The sequence below is a fragment of the Benincasa hispida genome, chromosome 12 (genome assembly GCF_009727055.1).
Source record: "Benincasa hispida cultivar B227 chromosome 12, ASM972705v1, whole genome shotgun sequence".
Lineage (NCBI taxonomy): Eukaryota > Viridiplantae > Streptophyta > Magnoliopsida > Cucurbitales > Cucurbitaceae > Benincasa > Benincasa hispida.
Genome location: NC_052360.1, coordinates 33,661,496 through 33,680,855, shown reverse-complemented (window position 1 = coordinate 33,680,855; position 19,360 = coordinate 33,661,496). Strand labels below are relative to the sequence as shown.

General features: G+C 36.1%; 3 protein-coding genes and 1 long non-coding RNA gene across 4 annotated transcripts; 3 read left to right on the top strand and 1 right to left on the bottom strand.

Moving 5' to 3' along the window:
* Nucleotides 1–707: 707 nt before the first annotated feature.
* On the top strand, nt 708–2,969 carry LOC120067823. The gene is made up of 2 exons (XM_039019416.1): nt 708–1,083; nt 2,639–2,969. The coding sequence occupies exons 1-2, from the start codon at nt 775–777 to the stop codon at nt 2,765–2,767; spliced, it is 438 nt and encodes a 145-aa protein (XP_038875344.1). The 5' UTR covers nt 708–774; the 3' UTR covers nt 2,768–2,969.
* Nucleotides 2,970–4,382: 1,413 nt separating this feature from the next.
* On the top strand, nt 4,383–6,970 carry LOC120092426 (pentatricopeptide repeat-containing protein At4g20740). Its single transcript, XM_039050514.1, has one exon. The coding sequence runs from the start codon at nt 4,641–4,643 to the stop codon at nt 6,828–6,830; it is 2,190 nt and encodes a 729-aa protein (XP_038906442.1). The 5' UTR covers nt 4,383–4,640; the 3' UTR covers nt 6,831–6,970.
* Nucleotides 6,971–9,172: 2,202 nt separating this feature from the next.
* LOC120092428 lies at nt 9,173–10,373 on the top strand. Its single transcript, XR_005486039.1, has 2 exons — nt 9,173–9,262; nt 9,900–10,373. It is a non-coding gene; the product is annotated as an uncharacterized LOC120092428 (long non-coding RNA).
* Nucleotides 9,993–13,596, bottom strand: LOC120092427. Its single transcript, XM_039050515.1, has 3 exons — nt 13,455–13,596; nt 13,093–13,335; nt 9,993–11,318 (listed from the first exon to the last, which is right to left on the bottom strand). Exons 2-3 carry the CDS (start codon nt 13,184–13,186, stop codon nt 10,402–10,404), a joined length of 1,011 nt encoding a protein of 336 aa, XP_038906443.1. The 5' UTR covers nt 13,187–13,335; nt 13,455–13,596; the 3' UTR covers nt 9,993–10,401.
* Nucleotides 13,597–19,360: the final 5,764 nt, after the last annotated feature.

Genomic DNA, 19,360 nt, shown 5'->3' with positions numbered 1-19,360 from the left:
TTAAAAATAAAAAAAAAATCTTCTTCCCTCTAATTTCTCAAGAACTTGTCTCTCAAGATTTGAGTGAAAAAAAAATCTTTAAAATATTCTTCTCTAATTTCTTAAGATTTTCTTCTCTTTGAAGATCCACGTGAAAATAAATTTAAAAAAATAATTATACCTGGCTTGAAAAGTTGAAAAAATAAAGAAAAATGATAAAGAAAAAAAAATGTTTGGTTGGAGAATGGAGAAAGAAGAGGAACAGAAGAATGAAAAAAAAAAAAAAAATTCATTGCCGCCTTGTAGAAGATGGACTCGTAAAAACAAACATGAAAAAGCTCTTTATAATGCAAAAGGAAGAAGCTACATGAAGAAAGCGAGATCAAGGAATGAAGAAGCAAAATCGAGACAAAGAAGCAAGAGAAAGGAACAAAAGGAAGAATTGAAGGAAGAAAAAATAAAAAAATTGTAGATGTGTTTGATGAAGAACAAGAGGAAGAAGCAAGAGGAATGAACTCGAAGCGAGAGGAATAAATCCAAAACGAGAAGAAAGAACGAAAATTTGTGAGAATGTGTGACCCTCGTATGCATTTCGAGGTCAAATAGGTAGCGACTAACATAAGTAAAAATGGCCAATTTTCATTCGAGCCCCTACAAATGGTATCCCCTCATGAAAATAGATGGACTTTTTATATCACTATTTGAGTAATTGGTTAGAGAGGTCCATTGAATTGGAGTTGGGCCATTCATTGTCATCACACCCATTTACATGATAACAACTTCCAACCTTCAACAATGTCCATTCCAATTCCATACACTTCAATAGCTATGGCCAAGCTCCTTATCTCCACCCGACCCTTTCCCTTTTCCTCTCTTTCCGTTGCTCCACCACGGGCATTCTTCAGGCCCTCCAATTTTTCGCCGGCGGTCACATTCTCCGGCTACCCATCGACGTCCAGAATCTTACGAGTGGTGACGACTCGTGCCGGCGCCAGCACCAGCAGTTACATCTTCGCCTTCTCCATCCCTTTATCTCTTATTCTCATCACTGTCCTCACCGCTCTTAAAATCGGCGATAACCTCGACAAGAAGTTTCTCGAGGAGGTAACTTCTATTGCTAATTTCGCTCCATTTTGTTTGTGGGACTGAATTTTGATGGGAGATTCTTGTGGTTTGTCGTTCAAGTTTGGTTTAGATAGGGTTACTTGAGTTTTGAACTGAGGTTTTTGTTATATCGAGGTTTGTATGATAATGCACATAACCTGTTTGATTTAAGGCTACTGTTAACTGTTGAGGAAAATCACATTTGCTTTTGTTTTACCCTTAGAATATGTATGGTTGTTTTCTTTTATGGTTTTAGATATGGCTTGGCTTCTAACATGGTAGCACCTAAACTAAGATTATGCAGTGTGTTATGAGTTTTCTGAGGCCAAATATTACAGGGTTGAAAAATTGTGACTAATATGCATTCAAGCTAGCTCTGCAAGATCTGATTTTAATACTAAGATTGTTCTAGCTTGTTCCTAACGGGGTTGATTGCTTTAATTTGTAGCACTCTCCCTAAGTTCAATGGGATCAGAAAGAGGAGAGATACCCCCCACTTACCCAAAAGTTGCCCCCTTTGTGCATCAGTGCTCTAGAGCTTGTTCTTGTAGATTCATGGCCATTTGATTAGATGATCCCCTACTTGAATAGGATAATCTAGACATCAAAGGCCTCATATTTCTTGTAGCATATGTCCTCAGTTCTCACCAATCACCACCACCACTAAGCTCGAGTTACCTTAAAATTATGCTTGTTTTTTCACAATTTCCTATCATGATTTTTTATCTTTCCTAAAGAAACATTTTGGTATAGCCAAATTTCAAAACCAAACTTGGATCTTAAAAACATTTCTAAAAAGTAGATAACAAAACAAAGAGACTCAAATGTAAAAGTAGTGTTTATAAGCCTAATTTTCAAAAATGAAAAACCAAATTCTATCGTAGAGACCTAAGTTTTCCATGTATGAGAGCCCTAAATTAGGACTTTGAAAGCACCTCAAAACATCTCATGTTCTTCCCACCTTGGTCACCTCGTAGCCCTGTGTAAAGCAGGAATGTTTTGGAAGCACTAAAATAGGGAGAGGGAGAAGATGGCAAAAACCATATTGCAAAGCTCATGGAACTGATGGGATACCTCCAAATAAGAACATTGAAGAACAACATAGAAAACGCAAGAATGCTTAAATATGAAAATATATGGAAATATGTCTTTATATTATAAGAAAAGTAACAAGATAACCTACCTAGCCTTTCAAGAGTGCTGATCTCTCCCAAATTCCCTAGAGAAAATCCCACAAAATTCTTCACACCCTCCTCTCAATCCCACTCCCACTAGTTAGCGACCTAGCACAACAAAGCACTCTCCAAGGCAATGGAACTAAAAGCGGTAACAAACTTACTACCTACTTACTAATATGCCCCTTCTAATAACTATACTGATATTCTACTAATAATCCTACTATATCTCTAACTAGGGCTCTCACATTCTTATTATAAAAGAGATGAAAAGACACCTTGGTTCAGTTTTATGTATGGTGATCTGTTTTCTTTAGGGAAATTGATTTTTATAATCGGGGAATGGGCACTGAGTCTGTTGTATTTTGTTTGTGAACCAGCTTGCTCTTAATCAAGCTATCATGGAGGAAGATGAGGAGAACAAAGATGATGGTTCAGAAATATCTTTTGAAGAAAAACCAGCTCTTCCACGAACTCGCAACCGCCCTAAAAGGGAAGCTGAGGTATAAATAAATTGCTTAGTTTTTTTGGAGGTGAACATATGATCGGATCAGACGGCTGAGAAATGGTTCAAGGAACTAGGAAGCTTCCATGTATATTGTATGTAATTTTTTCCCTTAATAATGATTAGTAAAAATTAGTTGGTATGCTGGGTAACTTTGATATTTAATTATATTGTTACATATTCTTCAAATTGAAATACTTTTCTTCTGGCCTTGATTATGTTTTTTTGGTTAAAATATCATAGTTTCTAAACCTCAATTATTTAGATTCTGCTCCTAAATTTTCAATAAATCCTAAATTTAGTCATTCAATAATAATTTTTTAATCAAAATTTGTTAGAGTAATATTAATAATTTTAATACAAAAAAGATAGTATGCGAATATATTTCCAAATTTTACCATGATAATGCTATTTACATAACAAATGAGCAATATAATGTGGTAAAAAACCAAGCTTATATAAGCTTATTAATAGAAGCTACATTCTTGGTACTTTTGCGATAATACTAGAAGCAATATGGCTTATGAGATTCTTATGTCATTTTAGATTCAAATAAAGTATGTCTAACACTATTAGTAAACTATAATCATAAAGATATGTTAGATAAAAGTACATAAGAAGGTGGATATGTCCTCAAATGTCAATGAGTTAGTTCCCTTCGCTAAACTCAAACCTCAGTAAAATTTGTTGAAAAAAGGTCAACTGTTAACGTAAGATATGTTATTTTTCAAATAAGTCCTTTCATCCAAAACCATACTTTTTACGCTAACACTTCTTCTAGGGAGGTTATAGTTTGAGATTTTAGTACGAATGACCCAACATCAATAACTTTAATACAAAATGACTCAATACTTAAAAACAAATCAAAGTTAACCTTATGCATATATCATAGAATACTCTATCACCACCTAAAATCTATTATTGTATTAGGGATGACTTACCCATCGTAAAATAATCGAAGCTCTAACATGAGTTTCATTTTTATCATTAGTGGCTGAAAATTGATTTTTTTTATAAAAAAAATATTAATTGAAATGATTATAACGTTAAGGCTTCAATTATTTTACGATGGAAAAGAAATCCCAAAGTAATAGTGTTGTCATTACTTTGGGATTTGTCATTAGTTTGGGGAGTCCGCCAGATGGATGACTAAAAAATTAGGCAAAAAAATGTAAAATAACCCAGTTTTTTAAAAGAAAATGTCGAATGACCCTTTGTTTATGTCAAATTCGGGTGAAATTATCAAAATATATTATCGCGCATGCGAAAAAATAGTCTTGCTCTCGCTCTCTCTTTTTTTTTTTTCACATACAAATCATTATGTCTCTCGCTCTCGCTTGTCTTACTCTCCCTTCTTCTTTCACTCACATATTACTATGTCTCTCGCTCTAGCTCATATTGCTCTCTCTTCGTTTCCTCACTCACAAAATCACTCCTCTCTCTCCTCTCTTGTTCACTGGAGTTGGTCGCGTGTCACAGGGAAAATTTTCTCTAATCGAAAAAAAATAGGAAAAAGAAAAAAAAATAGATAATATCGTAACTTCACGTGATCATAATATCTGAGCATTTAACATTTTTTTTTTTTTTTAAAAAAACCGGGTGGTTTGCCATTTCGGACCTTTAAAGAGGTATTTTGAGCCATTATCTCAAGTTTGAGTTATAGTGCATTGACATCTCAAGAATAGGTCATTCTTGCAAAAAACCTCTTTACTGTTTCAGAAATCCTGAAGCTCTCTGTTACGATTACGAATGTCCCCATTTCTCCATCTCCGGCGATTCTTAACCTGAGCAGATTTTTCTCAAGTTAAGTTGACGAACTATGCGATTTCATTTTCAGCAGCCAATTTCTCCAAGGAAGAGGCATCAGCATCCCACAAATGCCCCCTCAAATCCCTTCAAAAGCCCACAAGCAATACTTCTACTACGGCCACCGCCACCGCAATCCCAACCAGCACCGCCCCACCGTCTATGGCGGCCTCTTCTCCAACCGCCAATCCATCTCTCCACCCAACCCTCACAAACCCATTTCCCCAAAACCCAAACCCTTCCTTCTTCACAACTGGGATCCCGATCGCCCATCTCACCAACACTCTAACCTCTCGCCGTCCGCGTCCGAGGCCTTCTTCTCCAGCTCCCTCCGCCTTTCCCCAATTGCTCGCTTCATCGTCGACGCCTTTCGTAAGAATCAAAATCAGTGGGGCCCACCGGTGATCTCTGAACTCAACAAGCTCCGCCGCGTTACTCCGGACCTTGTGGCGGAGGTTCTCAAGGCTTCTCACCGCCGTGATTCTAACCCCATTTTGGCCTCCAAGTTCTTCCACTGGGCTGGTAAGCAAAAGGGGTTTCATCACAATTTCGCTTCTTACAATGCTTTTGCTTATTGCTTGAATCGCCACAATCGCTTCAGGGCTGCTGATCAGATTCCTGAGCTTATGGATTCACAAGGTAAACCTCCTAGTGAAAAACAGTTTGAGATTCTGATTAGGATGCATTGTGATGCCAATAGGGGTCTTAGAGTTTACTATGTGTATGAAAAGATGAAGAAATTTGGGGTTGTTCCCCGTGTCTTCTTGTATAACAGGATTCTCGATGCCTTGGTCAAAACAAATCATTTGGATTTAGCTTTATCTGTTTATAGGGACTTCCAGGAAAATGGGTTAGTGGAAGAGAGCATCACTTTTATGATTTTGATTAAAGGGTTGTGTAAAGCAGGGAGGATTGACGAAATGCTGGAGCTTTTGGCTCGGATGAGGGCGAATTTGTGTAAGCCTGATGTGTTTGCTTATACAGCAATGGTGAAGGTATTGGTTTCTGAGGAGAATTTGGATGGATGTTTGAGAGTTTGGGATGAAATGAGAGCAGATAGAGTAGAGCCTGATGTTATGGCATATGGGACTTTAATTATCGGATTGTGCAAAGTCGGGCGGGCACAAAAAGGGTTTGAATTGTTACAGGAGATGAAAGGGAAGAGGATTTTGATAGACCGAGCTATTTATGGGACTTTGATTGAGGCATTTGTGCAGGATGAGAAAGTTGGATTGGCTTGTGATTTGTTTAAGGATTTGGTAGATTCAGGGTATAGAGCTGATTTGGGAATATATCATTCTCTCATTAAAGGTCTTTGTAATGTAAATCAAGTTGACAAGGCTTACAAACTCTTTCAACTAACCATACGAGAGGATCTTAAACCAGATATTGAAACTGTGAAACCTATTATGATGATGTACGTGGAGACGAGAAGAATGGAGGACTTGTGGAAGTTATTAACCTTGTTGCAGAAGTTGGAACCTTCTGCCGATGATGTTCTTTCCAAATTTCTATCATTTATGGTAGAGGAGGAGGACAAAATAAGCACAGCTCTAGATGTATTTTGCGGCATGATTGATAAGGGATATGGCAATGTTGCCGTATACAATATCATCATGGGGGCTCTTCATCAGTATGGGCAGGCAAAGAAGGCATTAGAGATCTACGATGACATGAAGAGCTCAAATATCAAACCAGATTCCTCAACTTACTCCATTGCCGTATCGTGCTTCGTTGAAGTTGGAAAAATCCAAGAGGCCTGTGCATCTCATAACAAAATAGTTGAGCTGGGTTCAGTTCCTTCCAAAGCTGCCTACTATTCTCTCTCCGAAGGTCTCTTCAAAATCTGCGAGATTGATGCAGTCATGATGCTTGTTCGAGACTGCCTAGCAAACATCGAGAACGGACCTCTAGAATTTAAATATGCTCTAATGATTCTCCACGTATGCAAATTGGGTAAAGCAGAAATGGTGAATGATGTTATTAATGAAATGGTGCAACAAGATTGCCCTCCGAGCGCAGTTGCCTACTCAGCTATCATATCCGGAATGTCGAAGTATGGGACACTTGATGAGGCAAAGAAAGTGTTTTTGCATCTAAGGGAGAGCAGACAGTTGACAGAAGCTAACTGCATTGTATGTGAGGAGTTATTAATTGAACACATGAAAAAGAAAACAGCAGATTTGGTGAGATGTGGATTGAAGTTTTTCAATCTTGAATCCAAGTTGAAAGCAAAAGGTTGCAAGCTGCTGTCAACTTGAGAACATATTTAGACAATAGAACAACCTGCACAATTATTTGTCTAACTATTATTTATCAAAACTCTTCCTTGCTCACAATGACAGTTTGATTTTCATACATTCAATTCCACATAGCTTAAAAGGATTTGTTGAATGTCTAACAAAAATCTTCAAGGGCCTTTTGTTTAGATTGTTTGAAAATCCAGATGTCTAGGCTTCATTAGTATCTATGCTTGGTTTGGAGGGAAAGATTTGTTCTTGGTAGATCACTATAACCATATAAATTTCAATAATTATGAATAGTGCCTATATAAAGTTCTAAATAGAGTTTACTTTTTTTGTCACTAAAAATATCTATTTTGATTTTGAACTTAATCCTTCAAGTTTCAAAAGTAATTTGACATTCACCTATTTTCCTTCTTTCCTATTTAATTGCTGCAATGGCTCCATTCGATCACTATGGTGTCGTCGTTCACATTCACAACCATTTTTCCTGCATTGAAGGTAGACCTTTATTCTGAAACATCATTCATTTAAATAAATTTACTCATGTTTAAATTAAATTAAGACGAACAATCGTCTCACTCTAAACTTTTAATTTCCACGATACATGATTTTTACGGAAACATATATGTTTTTTTTTCTTCTTTCAATTAGTAGTTTTTGGTTATGCTTTGACTTTGGATTTCTGAATTGATCACTAGTTAGCTAGCATTCCCATGAGGCACACATGGAAAATCTTTTATGGCTAAGTTTGGCTCATACAATTATGACCAAAACACTTCCAAAAGTGTATGGAAACACATTAGTGAACAGAAGAATCCTCTTCACTTCGTTTTGGTTTGATCACTGGATCGGGAATGACTCAAAATATTGATCATCCTTTCAAGTCTACAAATGAAAGATTTCGGATAAAGAAATGCAACAATTTTTCAAGACAGAGAAATCTCCAAGAGATGTTTCAGAGTTATCTATTTGCAATGCTCTTCATTGATGCAAAAGTTTACACTATCTTAAAGTCATAGTTAGCATTTTTTTTTTTTTTTAAAGGAAATAAGTCTTTTTATTCATTAAGAAAATGAAGTAAGACTAATGTTCAGAATACAAGGATACGATATGGATCAGCAGAAGTCATAGCAAGCAATTGAAACATCTTTCATATTCCCTTTATAGAATCTGGAATCTATTTTTTGTCTCTTTGGATGATTACATTCATTGATGAAATTGTTTCTGGTAAAAATAATAATAATAATAATAATAACAATAATAATAAAAGAAATAAATCTACACAATTTTTTGTCAATTTAATTTTTCCTCCCCCATAAGAAACAAATGTTAGATACAGGAAGGTAAAAATAATGAATTATAACACATTGAAACTATGATGTTATACTTGCACCCCAATCTTAGAAACTGAAAATAAATATATAAATATTCAATGCATTCAGTATTTTCATCCACCATCAGGATATGAACCAAAACTAGCCGTCTAATTATGAAAATTAGGACATAAAATCTAAATCAAATCAGGAAAATGGGCGAGATATTCATGGGGGTTTCAGTTCCACCTTTATCAGATACCTGAAATCCCTCAGGCTTCAACCATCAGATTCAAAACTTCGCATTGTGTTCTTGAAGAACCAACAAGATGCAGATCCTTCAAGTAATGGAAAGTAAACTTCAAAATTATGTTGTAGTTTTGAATCTTATGCAGCTAAGAGCAAAATCGATCTGTTCCTAGCAGCAATTTCTACAGTCCCATTTGAAAATAGTTTTGCATTTAGTTCTGTTCTTTAAAATTGATCGTATGCCTCTTTTCTTTAGTTATTCATTACAACCTTAGCCAAAACAAACATGATTGTTAAAACAGAAGACCAAACCAAAAGAAAGGGCGTTATCAAACAAGTCATACAAGAGGTTAAATCTCATTCCATAATGAAAACTTACAAACCCAGACCATAATACTCACTGGGTTAGATCGTCAAGACTCTTTTTCATACTAAAAACCTTAAAAGCAATAACAAAAATAGCTGAACAGACAAGCAAACAGATTATCAACATAAGGAAGCTGAAAATAACATGCTAGGGAGGGTCTTACCTCTTCCCAATCACTACTTTTTTCTTCTGTGGTGGCCAACCGTGTTGGACTCGTACACGCGTCCTCCTATTTGCAGATCTTGGTTTATCCTCATTCCCAACAGCAGAATTCTCATTTCTCAGAACAAGGACTGAAGAACAAGAACAAACTGCATGTCCCAGAGTGTGCAAGTGCAACACGTATTTAAGAAGCAAATTTTCTGAATATTTGAAGAAGGCAATAATGTCTCTATGGAGGGGGTGGGGGGACAACCAATCTGTAGAATATGAATCTGAGAAAAAAGAGGAGAAGAAAAAAGATACTAGAAAATGAAAGTAAGTTATCAACATCATGAGGAGAATAGAACACTTGCAAGGTCCAAATGAGGGAGATTATCAAGATATGATTGTACAATGGAGCTCTGCGATGTTCTTGGCTAAGAATAAGAAATTCACACTTACTACTCAGAATTAGATTGATATAGAGCTGTTATTGCTTTTATAAAGGCCCTCCCAAAAGAGATTCTCAAAGCAAAATGATACAAACTTAAATGTGACCTGATGTCCAAGATGTGAATTGAGGGAGGAATCCTAATGACTTACAAAGAACAAGTTATTCAATATTCAATTCTTTATACAAAAAATCCTGCAAGTAACCAAAGCAAAAAAGAAGCGTTGCGTGGTCGGCTACCGTGGGCAAAATCAAAATTCATGTGACGATTCAACTCCTACAACAACAATTATATCTCTTTGAAGCTTTGAATACTCCTCCAGCATGAAAACACGCTAATCAAAACCCCCCCCGTGTGGGAGGAATGTGCCATGATCCCTACCTCCCAAAGCTATCAAATTCTGCATCTTTTGGCCTCTTGCCATACCTATACTGATATTTCCAATCTTGGTTGTTTCCATGAATATTTGGCCATGTTCTATCAGTTAAATGTCTGACATTACGATTGTAACTGTTATTCCCAGGCCTATTATAATGATCAAAATTACTAGCACACTTGCAAGGTTCCAAATGAGGGAGATTATCAAGATATGATGTACAATGGAGCTCTGCGATGTTCTTGGCTAAGAATAAGAAATCACACTTACTACTCAGAATTAGATTGATAGTAGAGCTGTTATTGCTTTTATAAAGCCCCTCCCAAAAGAGATTTCTCAAATCAAAATGATACAAACTTAATGTGACCTGATCGTACAAGGATGGTGAATTGGGAGGGGAGGAATCTACCTAATGACTTACAAAAGAACCAAGTTATTCATATTCAATTCTTTATACCAAAAATCCTGCAGTATTATTCAATCCTGCAGTATTATTCAATCCTGCAGTACCAAAGCAAAAACAGAAGCGTGGCTGGTCGGCTACCTGTGGGCAAAATCAAAATTCATGTGACGATTCAACTCCTACAACAACAATTAATAATCTCTTTGAAGCTTTGAATACCCTCCTCCAGCATGAAACACGCTAATCAAAACCCTCCCCCGTGTGGGAGGAATGTTTCCATGATCCCTACCTCCCAAAGCTATCAAATTCTGCATCTTTTGGCCTCTTGCCATACCTATACTGATATTTCCAATCTTGGTTGTTTCCATGAATATTCGGCCGTGTTCTATCAGTTAAATGTCTGACATTATGATTGTAACTGTTATTCCCAGGCCTATTATAATGATCAAAATTACTAGCACCCTGCTGGTGCCTGCTCCATGAGTTATTTCTTGCATCACTAGCAAACCCTTTAGTCTTCCAGGAGGCATTGCCACCTTGATGCACTTTATCTCTCGAGGCATTGTCTACCACACCCCTTGCATCACTAGCAGATCCTTTATTCTTCCAGGAGGTGGCAACTTGATTCGCTTTAACCTTCCAGGCACTGTCCACCATACCCCTGTTCCTCTGGTCAATGCTACTGTCCCAAGGATTGCCATCATTGTTCACCTTCCCAAAATCGCTTAAATTCCACTGGCTGCATCCTTGTCCTCTATTTTCAGTGAATTGTTTATCATGTTCCCAGGGATTACCCACATCACCTGAATCTTCAATGTGGCCTTCTGTCCAAACAGAACTGGAATTCCTTGTCCTTTTATTTTTGCATTCCAACCAATCATCACGTTGTTTCATATTCGGAGTGTGATATGCCCAATCCAGTTCCTCAATCATTTTAGAATCCATGTCAGGACTCCAATCAATTTCTTCAATATATTTGTCTGGATCAGGCAAACAGATGTCACTCTGATGACCATTAATCTCCACCCAGTAACGTCTTTTGGCATTGTCGAATGCCTCTTCACAAGCGGAATCATCCCAATTGACTACATTGGTATGACAATAAATAAAGTTCTTGGAATCAACTATTTTACCCCATGGCACACAACCAATCTCTTTGCAAAATTTCTTTTCCCATAAAGGAATACCATCTCGCCAATACTCTACATGAAGAAGAAACGATGAAATTAATTCAGAACCATTAAGTTCACTGAAGGATTGATAATATGGATGAGGATTATACAAAACGTGATGTTATTTGATTTTCTGTTTATCCAAAAAACAAAAATTCTACGATCACATATTTCCAAACACTTTAAAATCAGTGAAGAGATTTAAATAAATGGAACATTTATAATTTCAACCCATAATATTCAGTTTAGGTTTCATTTTAAATCCTGAAGCTCTAACACAAACAATTTGAAGTTTTAAAAATTAGCCAAATCAGCCCCTGCCAACTCTCTTAGGAGTTGGGGACTTCGACAAACAAGTAATGGTAATTAACTGGTGATGTGGCATCTTTTATTAATATTTAACAATAGTTTAATCTAATTAAGCTTTTATTCATTGAACTTTAATGCTTATGGTGCACCCTCCTCTCCCTCCCATCTTTCTGATCCCTTCTTTCTCTCTCCACTTCCCTATTTTCTCCCCCAGAATCTCTGTCTCCTCCATTTTTGGATCTTCTTCTTCCTTCTCTATTTCCATATCTTTTTTGCCACTACATCACCCTTAACATCTCAGTGTTACTTTCTCTCTCTACAATACTTGACATTAAAAATGCACGAAAGGGCACTGAATCCTCCTCAAGTTCCATGTCTACATATTCAGATTCAAGAAGTGGAAGAGTGATTAGATACAATTTTGTTTTAAGTTTAATTGAGTGTTAATTTTAAATCAAAACTCGCTTTGTGGAAATCTCTCTTGTCATTTCTAATCCCACAAACCAATGTAAGTCACCACTTGGCCTAGTCTGTATCCCAAAATTTAACAGAAATAGAAAAGAAACGAAAATTTTAAGGTTGTACCATCAATTTCATCCACGTTTGCTACAACCAGCATTTTTCATGAGATTTTTTCTTGTAATGTAATAAGATGGTACATGATCTTATAACAGTAATCATCAGCAGTTTCTGTGGTTCATATATTGATGAGAAAATGACCTTCTATTAACATTATTAATCAACTAAAGCTCAATGAACATAAGAAATAAGCAACACTCTTATCCCTAAAACACCAATCATCTAGAAATATCGGACTTATTCTACAAATTGGGAGCAGTTCTAACAAAATTAGAAAAGATCACTTCTAAGTTTGATAACGATTTGTTTTTAGTTTTAAATTTTTGAAACTTATGTTCGATTTCTCTTGATTTTCCAATTCTAAAAACAAAAACTACTTTTTCTTTTTTAGTTTTCAAAACTTGAGTCCATTCTTTAAAATAATATCCAAATATGGATAACAAAACATGGAAACTTACCGTGGAAGTAGTGTACATAAGGTTAATTTTCTAAAATAAAAAACCAAATGGTTATCCAAATGAAGCCTACAACTTCCAATGTCCCGTTTAACATCTTGTTCACACAGCACACTGATCACAGTCACTTTCCTCATCTTTCCAAAAAAGTGATGCAAAAAAGAGAACGTAATAAGATGTTGCATTGCATTTTGAACTGGCAGAAACTACCATAAACAGTAACTTACTGCCCGTACAATAGCGGCAGGCATCACAGATTCACAGCTTTATGGGAAAAAAAAGACATTCTTCAAAACAGAACTGACTAATACAACCCAGATGTCCATTCAATTCAACAGCTGAACAAATGAAAAAAAACTACCCAGTATCCAGTAATCAAAGAAATCGAGTTCCATGAACAGAAAAATTCCAAGAATCGGTATTGCACCCTAATTCTAAAAATAAGAAAGGTCGAAAATCACCTAGTGGAGGATCGTGATCGTAATTTCTTATCGCCGACCATTGAGGCTTCTGGTACCGAAAATTTCTCCTAGGCCGTTCTCTCCAATTACCCATTACATGAAACGAGAAACGCAGATAAAAGATTCCGATCGCGCGGTGAAAGTGTCAACAGATAAAGAGCTCGAAGGCAAGAATTGAGAGGGAAGCCATGTTTGGGGGTAGAAAGAAACAGAACAGAGTGAGATTAGAAGAAGGCGGCGAATCTGTAAGAAGAGAGACTATAAACGGCGAAATTTGTCGGAAATTGAAGTGAAAACATGTGGGATTTGAAAGAGAAATAGAGATTAGAAGAAGAAATAAATAAAGATTAGGGGGAACTGACCGACTCCTTTTGTTCTTCTTCTTCAACACGTTTCACTACCTCCATCTCTACTTCCATTACATTTACGCTAAGCTTTACTCTTTCTTTGCTTCTAGTCCTTCAACTTTCAATTTTATTTCTTATAAATCGTTAGGCTTTGAAAAATATCTAATATAATATACTTTTAAAAATATTATTTTGATCTTCATCTTTGAAGATCGTTCAATCTTAATCCTTATACTTTCAATAAATCTCAAAATTTAATCTCTCACAATCAAATTTTATCGAAATTGATTTGTAAATAATAATAATAAGTTTTAAGAAAAAAAATAAAATATGTGAATATATTTTCAAAATTTATAGTAAAAATGTTATATATAACGAAAAGTTTTTTTAAAAAATCAACAATAAACTAGTATTAAAGATTAAATTTAAGATTTATTGGAAGTACAAACACAAAAATTGTAAAAATTTCAAAATAAAAGAGTAGAATGGTATTTTAATATGTATTTTTTAACTTTTATTTTGGATCTAATAAATCTGGATCAATTGGATAGGTGGGGTAATTTTTGGAAAAAATTAGGGAAAGGAGGTTGTTTAGAAATAAATTAGGAAAATGATGTTGTTTTTTTGTTTTTGATGGGGTGAATCTCTTATTATTATTATTACAAATAATAAATTAGATTGTTTAGAAATAATAAAGGTGGTTGTTTTTTATGAAGTTGTTTAGAAATAAATTATAAATAAATCACTCTTGTTATTTTTTTATTTTTTCTTTTCTAAAAATTTTCTATCTATTTACTTTTTTTTTTTTTTTTNAGTATTGAGATGGTCAAATGTTATGTTTTTGTTATAAAATATAATTTTATTTATAGATTTTTGGGTTTAATTCGTATTTGATCCCTAAGTTTTAAAATGTTATATTTTTAATCAATCAATTTTGAGTAAGTTTGTTTCAATTTAGTCTAAAGATTTCATGATATTGCAATTTTATCTTGAGATTTGAATTTTGTTTCAATTTGATCTATAGGATTTAAGATTTACACTTTAACTTCAACATATCATCATATATATACTACTAAATAATACAATTAAAGTTTAAAATTGTTACAATTTCACCATGGAGTTTTTTTTCTTTTTTTTTTTTTTTAAGGCAATACTAGTAAGATTTAATTTTTTATTCAATTTAGTTGATAGGTTTCAAGATTTACACTTTTAACTTCAATTAATTTTAATAAGATGTATTTTTTATTTTTAGATTTTGAATCTAATTTCTATTTGATCCATAGGTTTAAAATGTCATAGTTGTAATCAATTAATTTTGAGTAAATTATGTTTCAACTTACTCTCAAGGATTCACATGGTTACAATTTTACCTTGAGATTTAGATTTTATTTCAATTTGATCTTTAGATTTCAAGGTTCACGCTTTAACTTGGATTGTTTCACTAAATACTCACTTTCTGTGAAACCCAGATTTCTAGTTCCCTACTTAAGCAGGTAATTAAGGGAATTAACTAAGTATGAGTTAAATCCTATGTTAAAGATAAGGAACCATGTGTTTGGTGTTAACGCATGTGTTAGTAGAGGTTTGAAAGAGATTAAACCAAAGGCAACCACGCGTTTGTGAGGTAGGACGCATGTTGGCCAAAGTATTGGCAAGAAGCATTGCCTAGAGTTAATCATGCATTGAGAATGCGTGAGTGAGAGTAAAGAGAGCAAGATGTTGAGCACAAGGCGCTAGGCAGACGATCGCGTAGCAAAAGAGCGGCGCTACATGATGAGGTAGGCAATCGCATAGCAAAAGAGCGGTGTTACACGATGAGGTAGGTGATCGTGTAGCAAATGCGCGAAGCTAAGCGATGAGGTAGGCGATCGTATAGCAAATGCGCAGAGCTCAGCGATGTGCTAGACGATTATGAAGATGTGCGCAGTGCTAAACGATGAGAAGTGATGCACTAGATGATCGAGCTATACAATAGGCAAAGACACTACACGATCAGTGTAAGCTCTATACGATAAGCGTGGAAGCTAGACGATAGCGTTAAGCATTGAGTGGGCACTAGACGATGAGCGTAGATGCTAAACGATGCGCAGACGCTGAGCGATAGACTACACGATGGCGCTACACGATAGGCGGAATACTAAGCGATTGGTGTTGCACGATAGAAGCAGATGTTGGGCGATGGACGCTATACGATAAGTGATGCGTTATTTTATGAAGTGAAATTATGTATGATATGCGATGGTGAAATTGTGTTGAGCACTCAAGTTTCCTCAGCAAAATCCAAGTGTAAATTCCACTGAGTTTCCTAGTAAGTCCAGGGTCGAACTCAAGGACTTACAAAAACAGGTTGCGTTGGTAATTTTTGGGAAAACTTTACGGTAACCGGATAAATAAATAAGTTGTTGGGATTGTTGTTTGCGGTGATGAAAAATAAATAAATGTGGCGGAGTTTGAAAAGAGTTGAATAAATGGAAGATGCGATGAGTATGCGGTGAACGGGTTGAGAAAAGTTTCGGCCAACACTTCCTAGGATGCGTTCATGCTATGCGATCATGCAACATGTATACAACAGTAAACCACCTCTCGGTGCGAATGCCACGGCTTCTAGAACGCATGCAATATATGCGATAAGTCTACAGGGCCTACACATAAGTCTCTATTCCTATTTATGGGATGACAAAATGATATCCACACAAATATGCGACCACATAATATCATACCTATCTTAGGGTACATGTGATGTAATGTTGACAAACAGAGCTTATCTCTAAGTCTCTATCTCTTGTTTATGCAGTATAATCTCGCTCTCTCGAGTCTAGATTCTAACCTAGCTCTCTCGAGTCATTAGGTTCTTTATTTATACTCTCTCTCGAGTAGCTCTAAAGGGGTATTGGGCACAACATAAAACACGACAATTCTCATGCATTGATGATCCTAGGTCATGTTAGCTTAGTTCTTCTCAACCCATTCAACTAGTTTAGCTACTCATGCGTACTAAGAGAGTGAACAGATGTAGAATAAGAATTTTCATTGTATAAATATAAAGATGAAGTACAAAATAACAATGCAAGAATAGAATAAAGAGTCTGGTAGCAATCTCTTGCTTCCTAGGCTTTTACACTGTCTTTCTACTCGTGTTCAAAAGATAATCTCGCTCTCGCAAGAGTCAGCCCGCTCTCCGCTCTTACGCCTCAAGGTTCTCTCTCGAGTTTCCTTGAGCGATCTCCGGCGTCTTTACTCTTCTCTTGCTCCGCCTTAAAATAAAAAGGAAAAACTATGGACAAAGACGTGCTGAATTGATGGAACTAGTTAACCGCTCCACCCCTTTTCTGAAGGATGCCTCTGGTATTTATAGAACTTCTAGGGTGAAAGGTGGCTTCTCTCTCATGATTGCGCAGATGGGACGGCTTTAATTCCTGATTGATGCGTCGAATATTTGTCATCAAAAAGTTGAATGTACTTGTTCGTTAGCGGTTGTCAACTTAATTCGGATATGACTGTCATCAGCTTTCTGTTCTATTGTGATTAATTATGTCTTTCACTCAGATGCGCCCACCATGTTACACCGACCAAGTTGCGACAATCCTTCTTGGACAAATGTTTGCGAGCACAATCACTGCAAAGCCTTGTGGTAATGTTGCGCTTGACCAATGATTTCCTATGATCGTAATTTCCACCTTGCGTCAACGCATATTCTGCATAAAAACATAAAAATCAACTGTTCCTATGCACTGAACGCATGCGACCGAAATATAATAAACTTAATGCTTTTTGGATGCAATTTAACATATTTTATCAACGCAAGCCAGCATTGTTTAAGAACTTAACACTATGATAACGTGCATTTTTGCTCGTTATCACACCCCCAAATTTATACAATGCTTGTCCTCAAGCATAAGCTAAAGATTTCCTTTAGCAAGTCAACCGCAATATTCTTTTCCTAGATTTCTCAAGGATACTTCGTTCAAATCCTATATACCAAAGTTTCCCTAAGCCTTATTCAAGTCTCCTCTTAAAATATTTCTAAGACCTAGGGACCGCAAGTTTAACCTTCAAAAAGACTTTACTAACTTCCAGGACATCGCATAATTTATTTCAAAGAGAAAAAAAAATTTCCACTGGGTGTCAAATGTTTTTATCCTTGCATATTTCTTGACATTGTTATTTTTTTCTGACCTTGCGCTGATCCAAGTGCCTTGCCTTCGTTTTGGCTTGCCCCCACGTGTGTCATGCGTACATCCAACTACGAGCAATGCGCTCTTCCTTAGACTAAACTCATACCTCTTTGGCAGTGGAGTTGCGGTCATTTATTTATGCGTTGATCCTGGTGACTTACTTTCGTTTTGGCTTGCCCCACGTGTGTCATGCGAACATGCAACTACGGGTGAGTGCTTTTACAACTTAACTCTTATCAACATGGGTTTCCATTGCATTGACAGTGGAATTTGTATATCTCTAAAATCTTCCTCTTTTTTTTAAAAAAAAATAGTAATGTCGAAAATAAATACCTCACCCCAAATTAAAATGCGGGCAATGTTTCTCATTGCCAAAGGATTGAATAAGTCATGCGATGTTTTAAAAAGCTTATAAAAGAGTTTGAAAGAAAGCTGACAAACCCCTAACTTCTAGAAATATTTCATGAGGTGACTATCTTAAAGTTAAGTTGACTCTAGTATATATGAAAGACATAGAAGCATATTTTTCATCATTGAAATCATACTTGTTAAAGATACAGAATGCGGTAACTTACTAAATTTATCCATGTCATATGATTGCGGTAATCAAAGAGGATGGGATGATAAAATTTTTAAAGCTAAAATGTGATGTGATAGCGCAAAATTTGAAATAAAGTGAAGGAAGAATACAACCCCCAAATTTGCGTTGTCGCCTGCATTGTATATTGACACATCCATCTTTGCGGCGATCTATCTTCTTTATATTATGGTGACAGAATAAATAAATTGCTTCTTCGTGCATCATCTCCGCAATCCAGCGCCTTGATCGTTGCAAGAAAAACAGAGAGAGGATCAAATAATTTTAAACAAAACAAAATTCTTTATCGCAATCTTCAGTTTTTTTTCCAGAATAATAATAAGAGTAAGAATCGATAAAGACTGAAAAGATATAGTAAAGATATAGTGAAAATTCTGAGTGGTAGAGAAGAATTGAATATTCCATGATTCCCAAAACTTGCGTCCCTGGTGGATTGTGATTGTCTGATAACGTAGGGACCTCCTACTTCCCTCTTTATTCAAATTTCTTGAGTTCCACGGAGTCGACTTGGCGATGCCAGCCTTCTCGATGATACGCCTTTACTCGTTGCCCATTAACTTTGAATATGTTGGTTCTGTCATCATTTGATAATTCAACCGCGCCATGCGGAAATACCCGTGTAATTACGAATGGTTCAGACCAACGTGACTTTAATTTTTTCGGGAAGAGCCATAGGCATGAGTTGAATAGTAAGACCCTCTGTCTGACCTGAAGGTTTTTATCGCATATGTGCTTGTCGTGCCAACGCTTGGTGCGCTCCTTGTAAATCTTTGTGTTCTCATATGCGTTAATTCTCCATTCTTCTAGCTCGACTAGTTGCATTTTTTATGCTTCTCCTGCTATCTTCAAATCAAAATTCAGCTTCTTTTCTGCCCATAATGCCTTATATTCCAGCTCCAGAGGCAAGTGACATGCCTTACGGAATACCAACATATATGGGAACATACCTATGAGTGTTTTAAATGCTGTCTGGTATGCTCACAACGCATCATCGAGCTTTGTTGCCCAATCTTTTAGTGAAGGCCTTACTACCTTCTCAAGTATCAGCTTGATTTCTCGATTGGGCACCTCGGCCTGACCATTCGTCTGCGGATGGTATGCGATGGCCACTTTGTGGAGAATGTTGTATTTGCGCAGCAGCTTCTTAT

Bases quoted from the DNA above. Each gene is read 5' to 3' on its own strand.
- LOC120092427 (XM_039050515.1), bottom strand. From the start codon at position 13,186: ATGGGTAATTGGAGAGAACGGCCTAGGAGAAATTTTCGGTACCAGAAG. The intron at 11,319-13,092 runs GTGATTTTCGAC...TTCTTCATGTAG, and splicing joins CGATCACGATCCTCCACTAG to AGTATTGGCGAGATGGTATT.
- LOC120067823 (XM_039019416.1), top strand. From the start codon at position 775: ATGTCCATTCCAATTCCATACACTTCAATAGCTATGGCCAAGCTCCTT. The intron at 1,084-2,638 runs GTAACTTCTATT...TTTGTGAACCAG, and splicing joins ACAAGAAGTTTCTCGAGGAG to CTTGCTCTTAATCAAGCTAT.
- LOC120092426 (XM_039050514.1), top strand. From the start codon at position 4,641: ATGCCCCCTCAAATCCCTTCAAAAGCCCACAAGCAATACTTCTACTAC.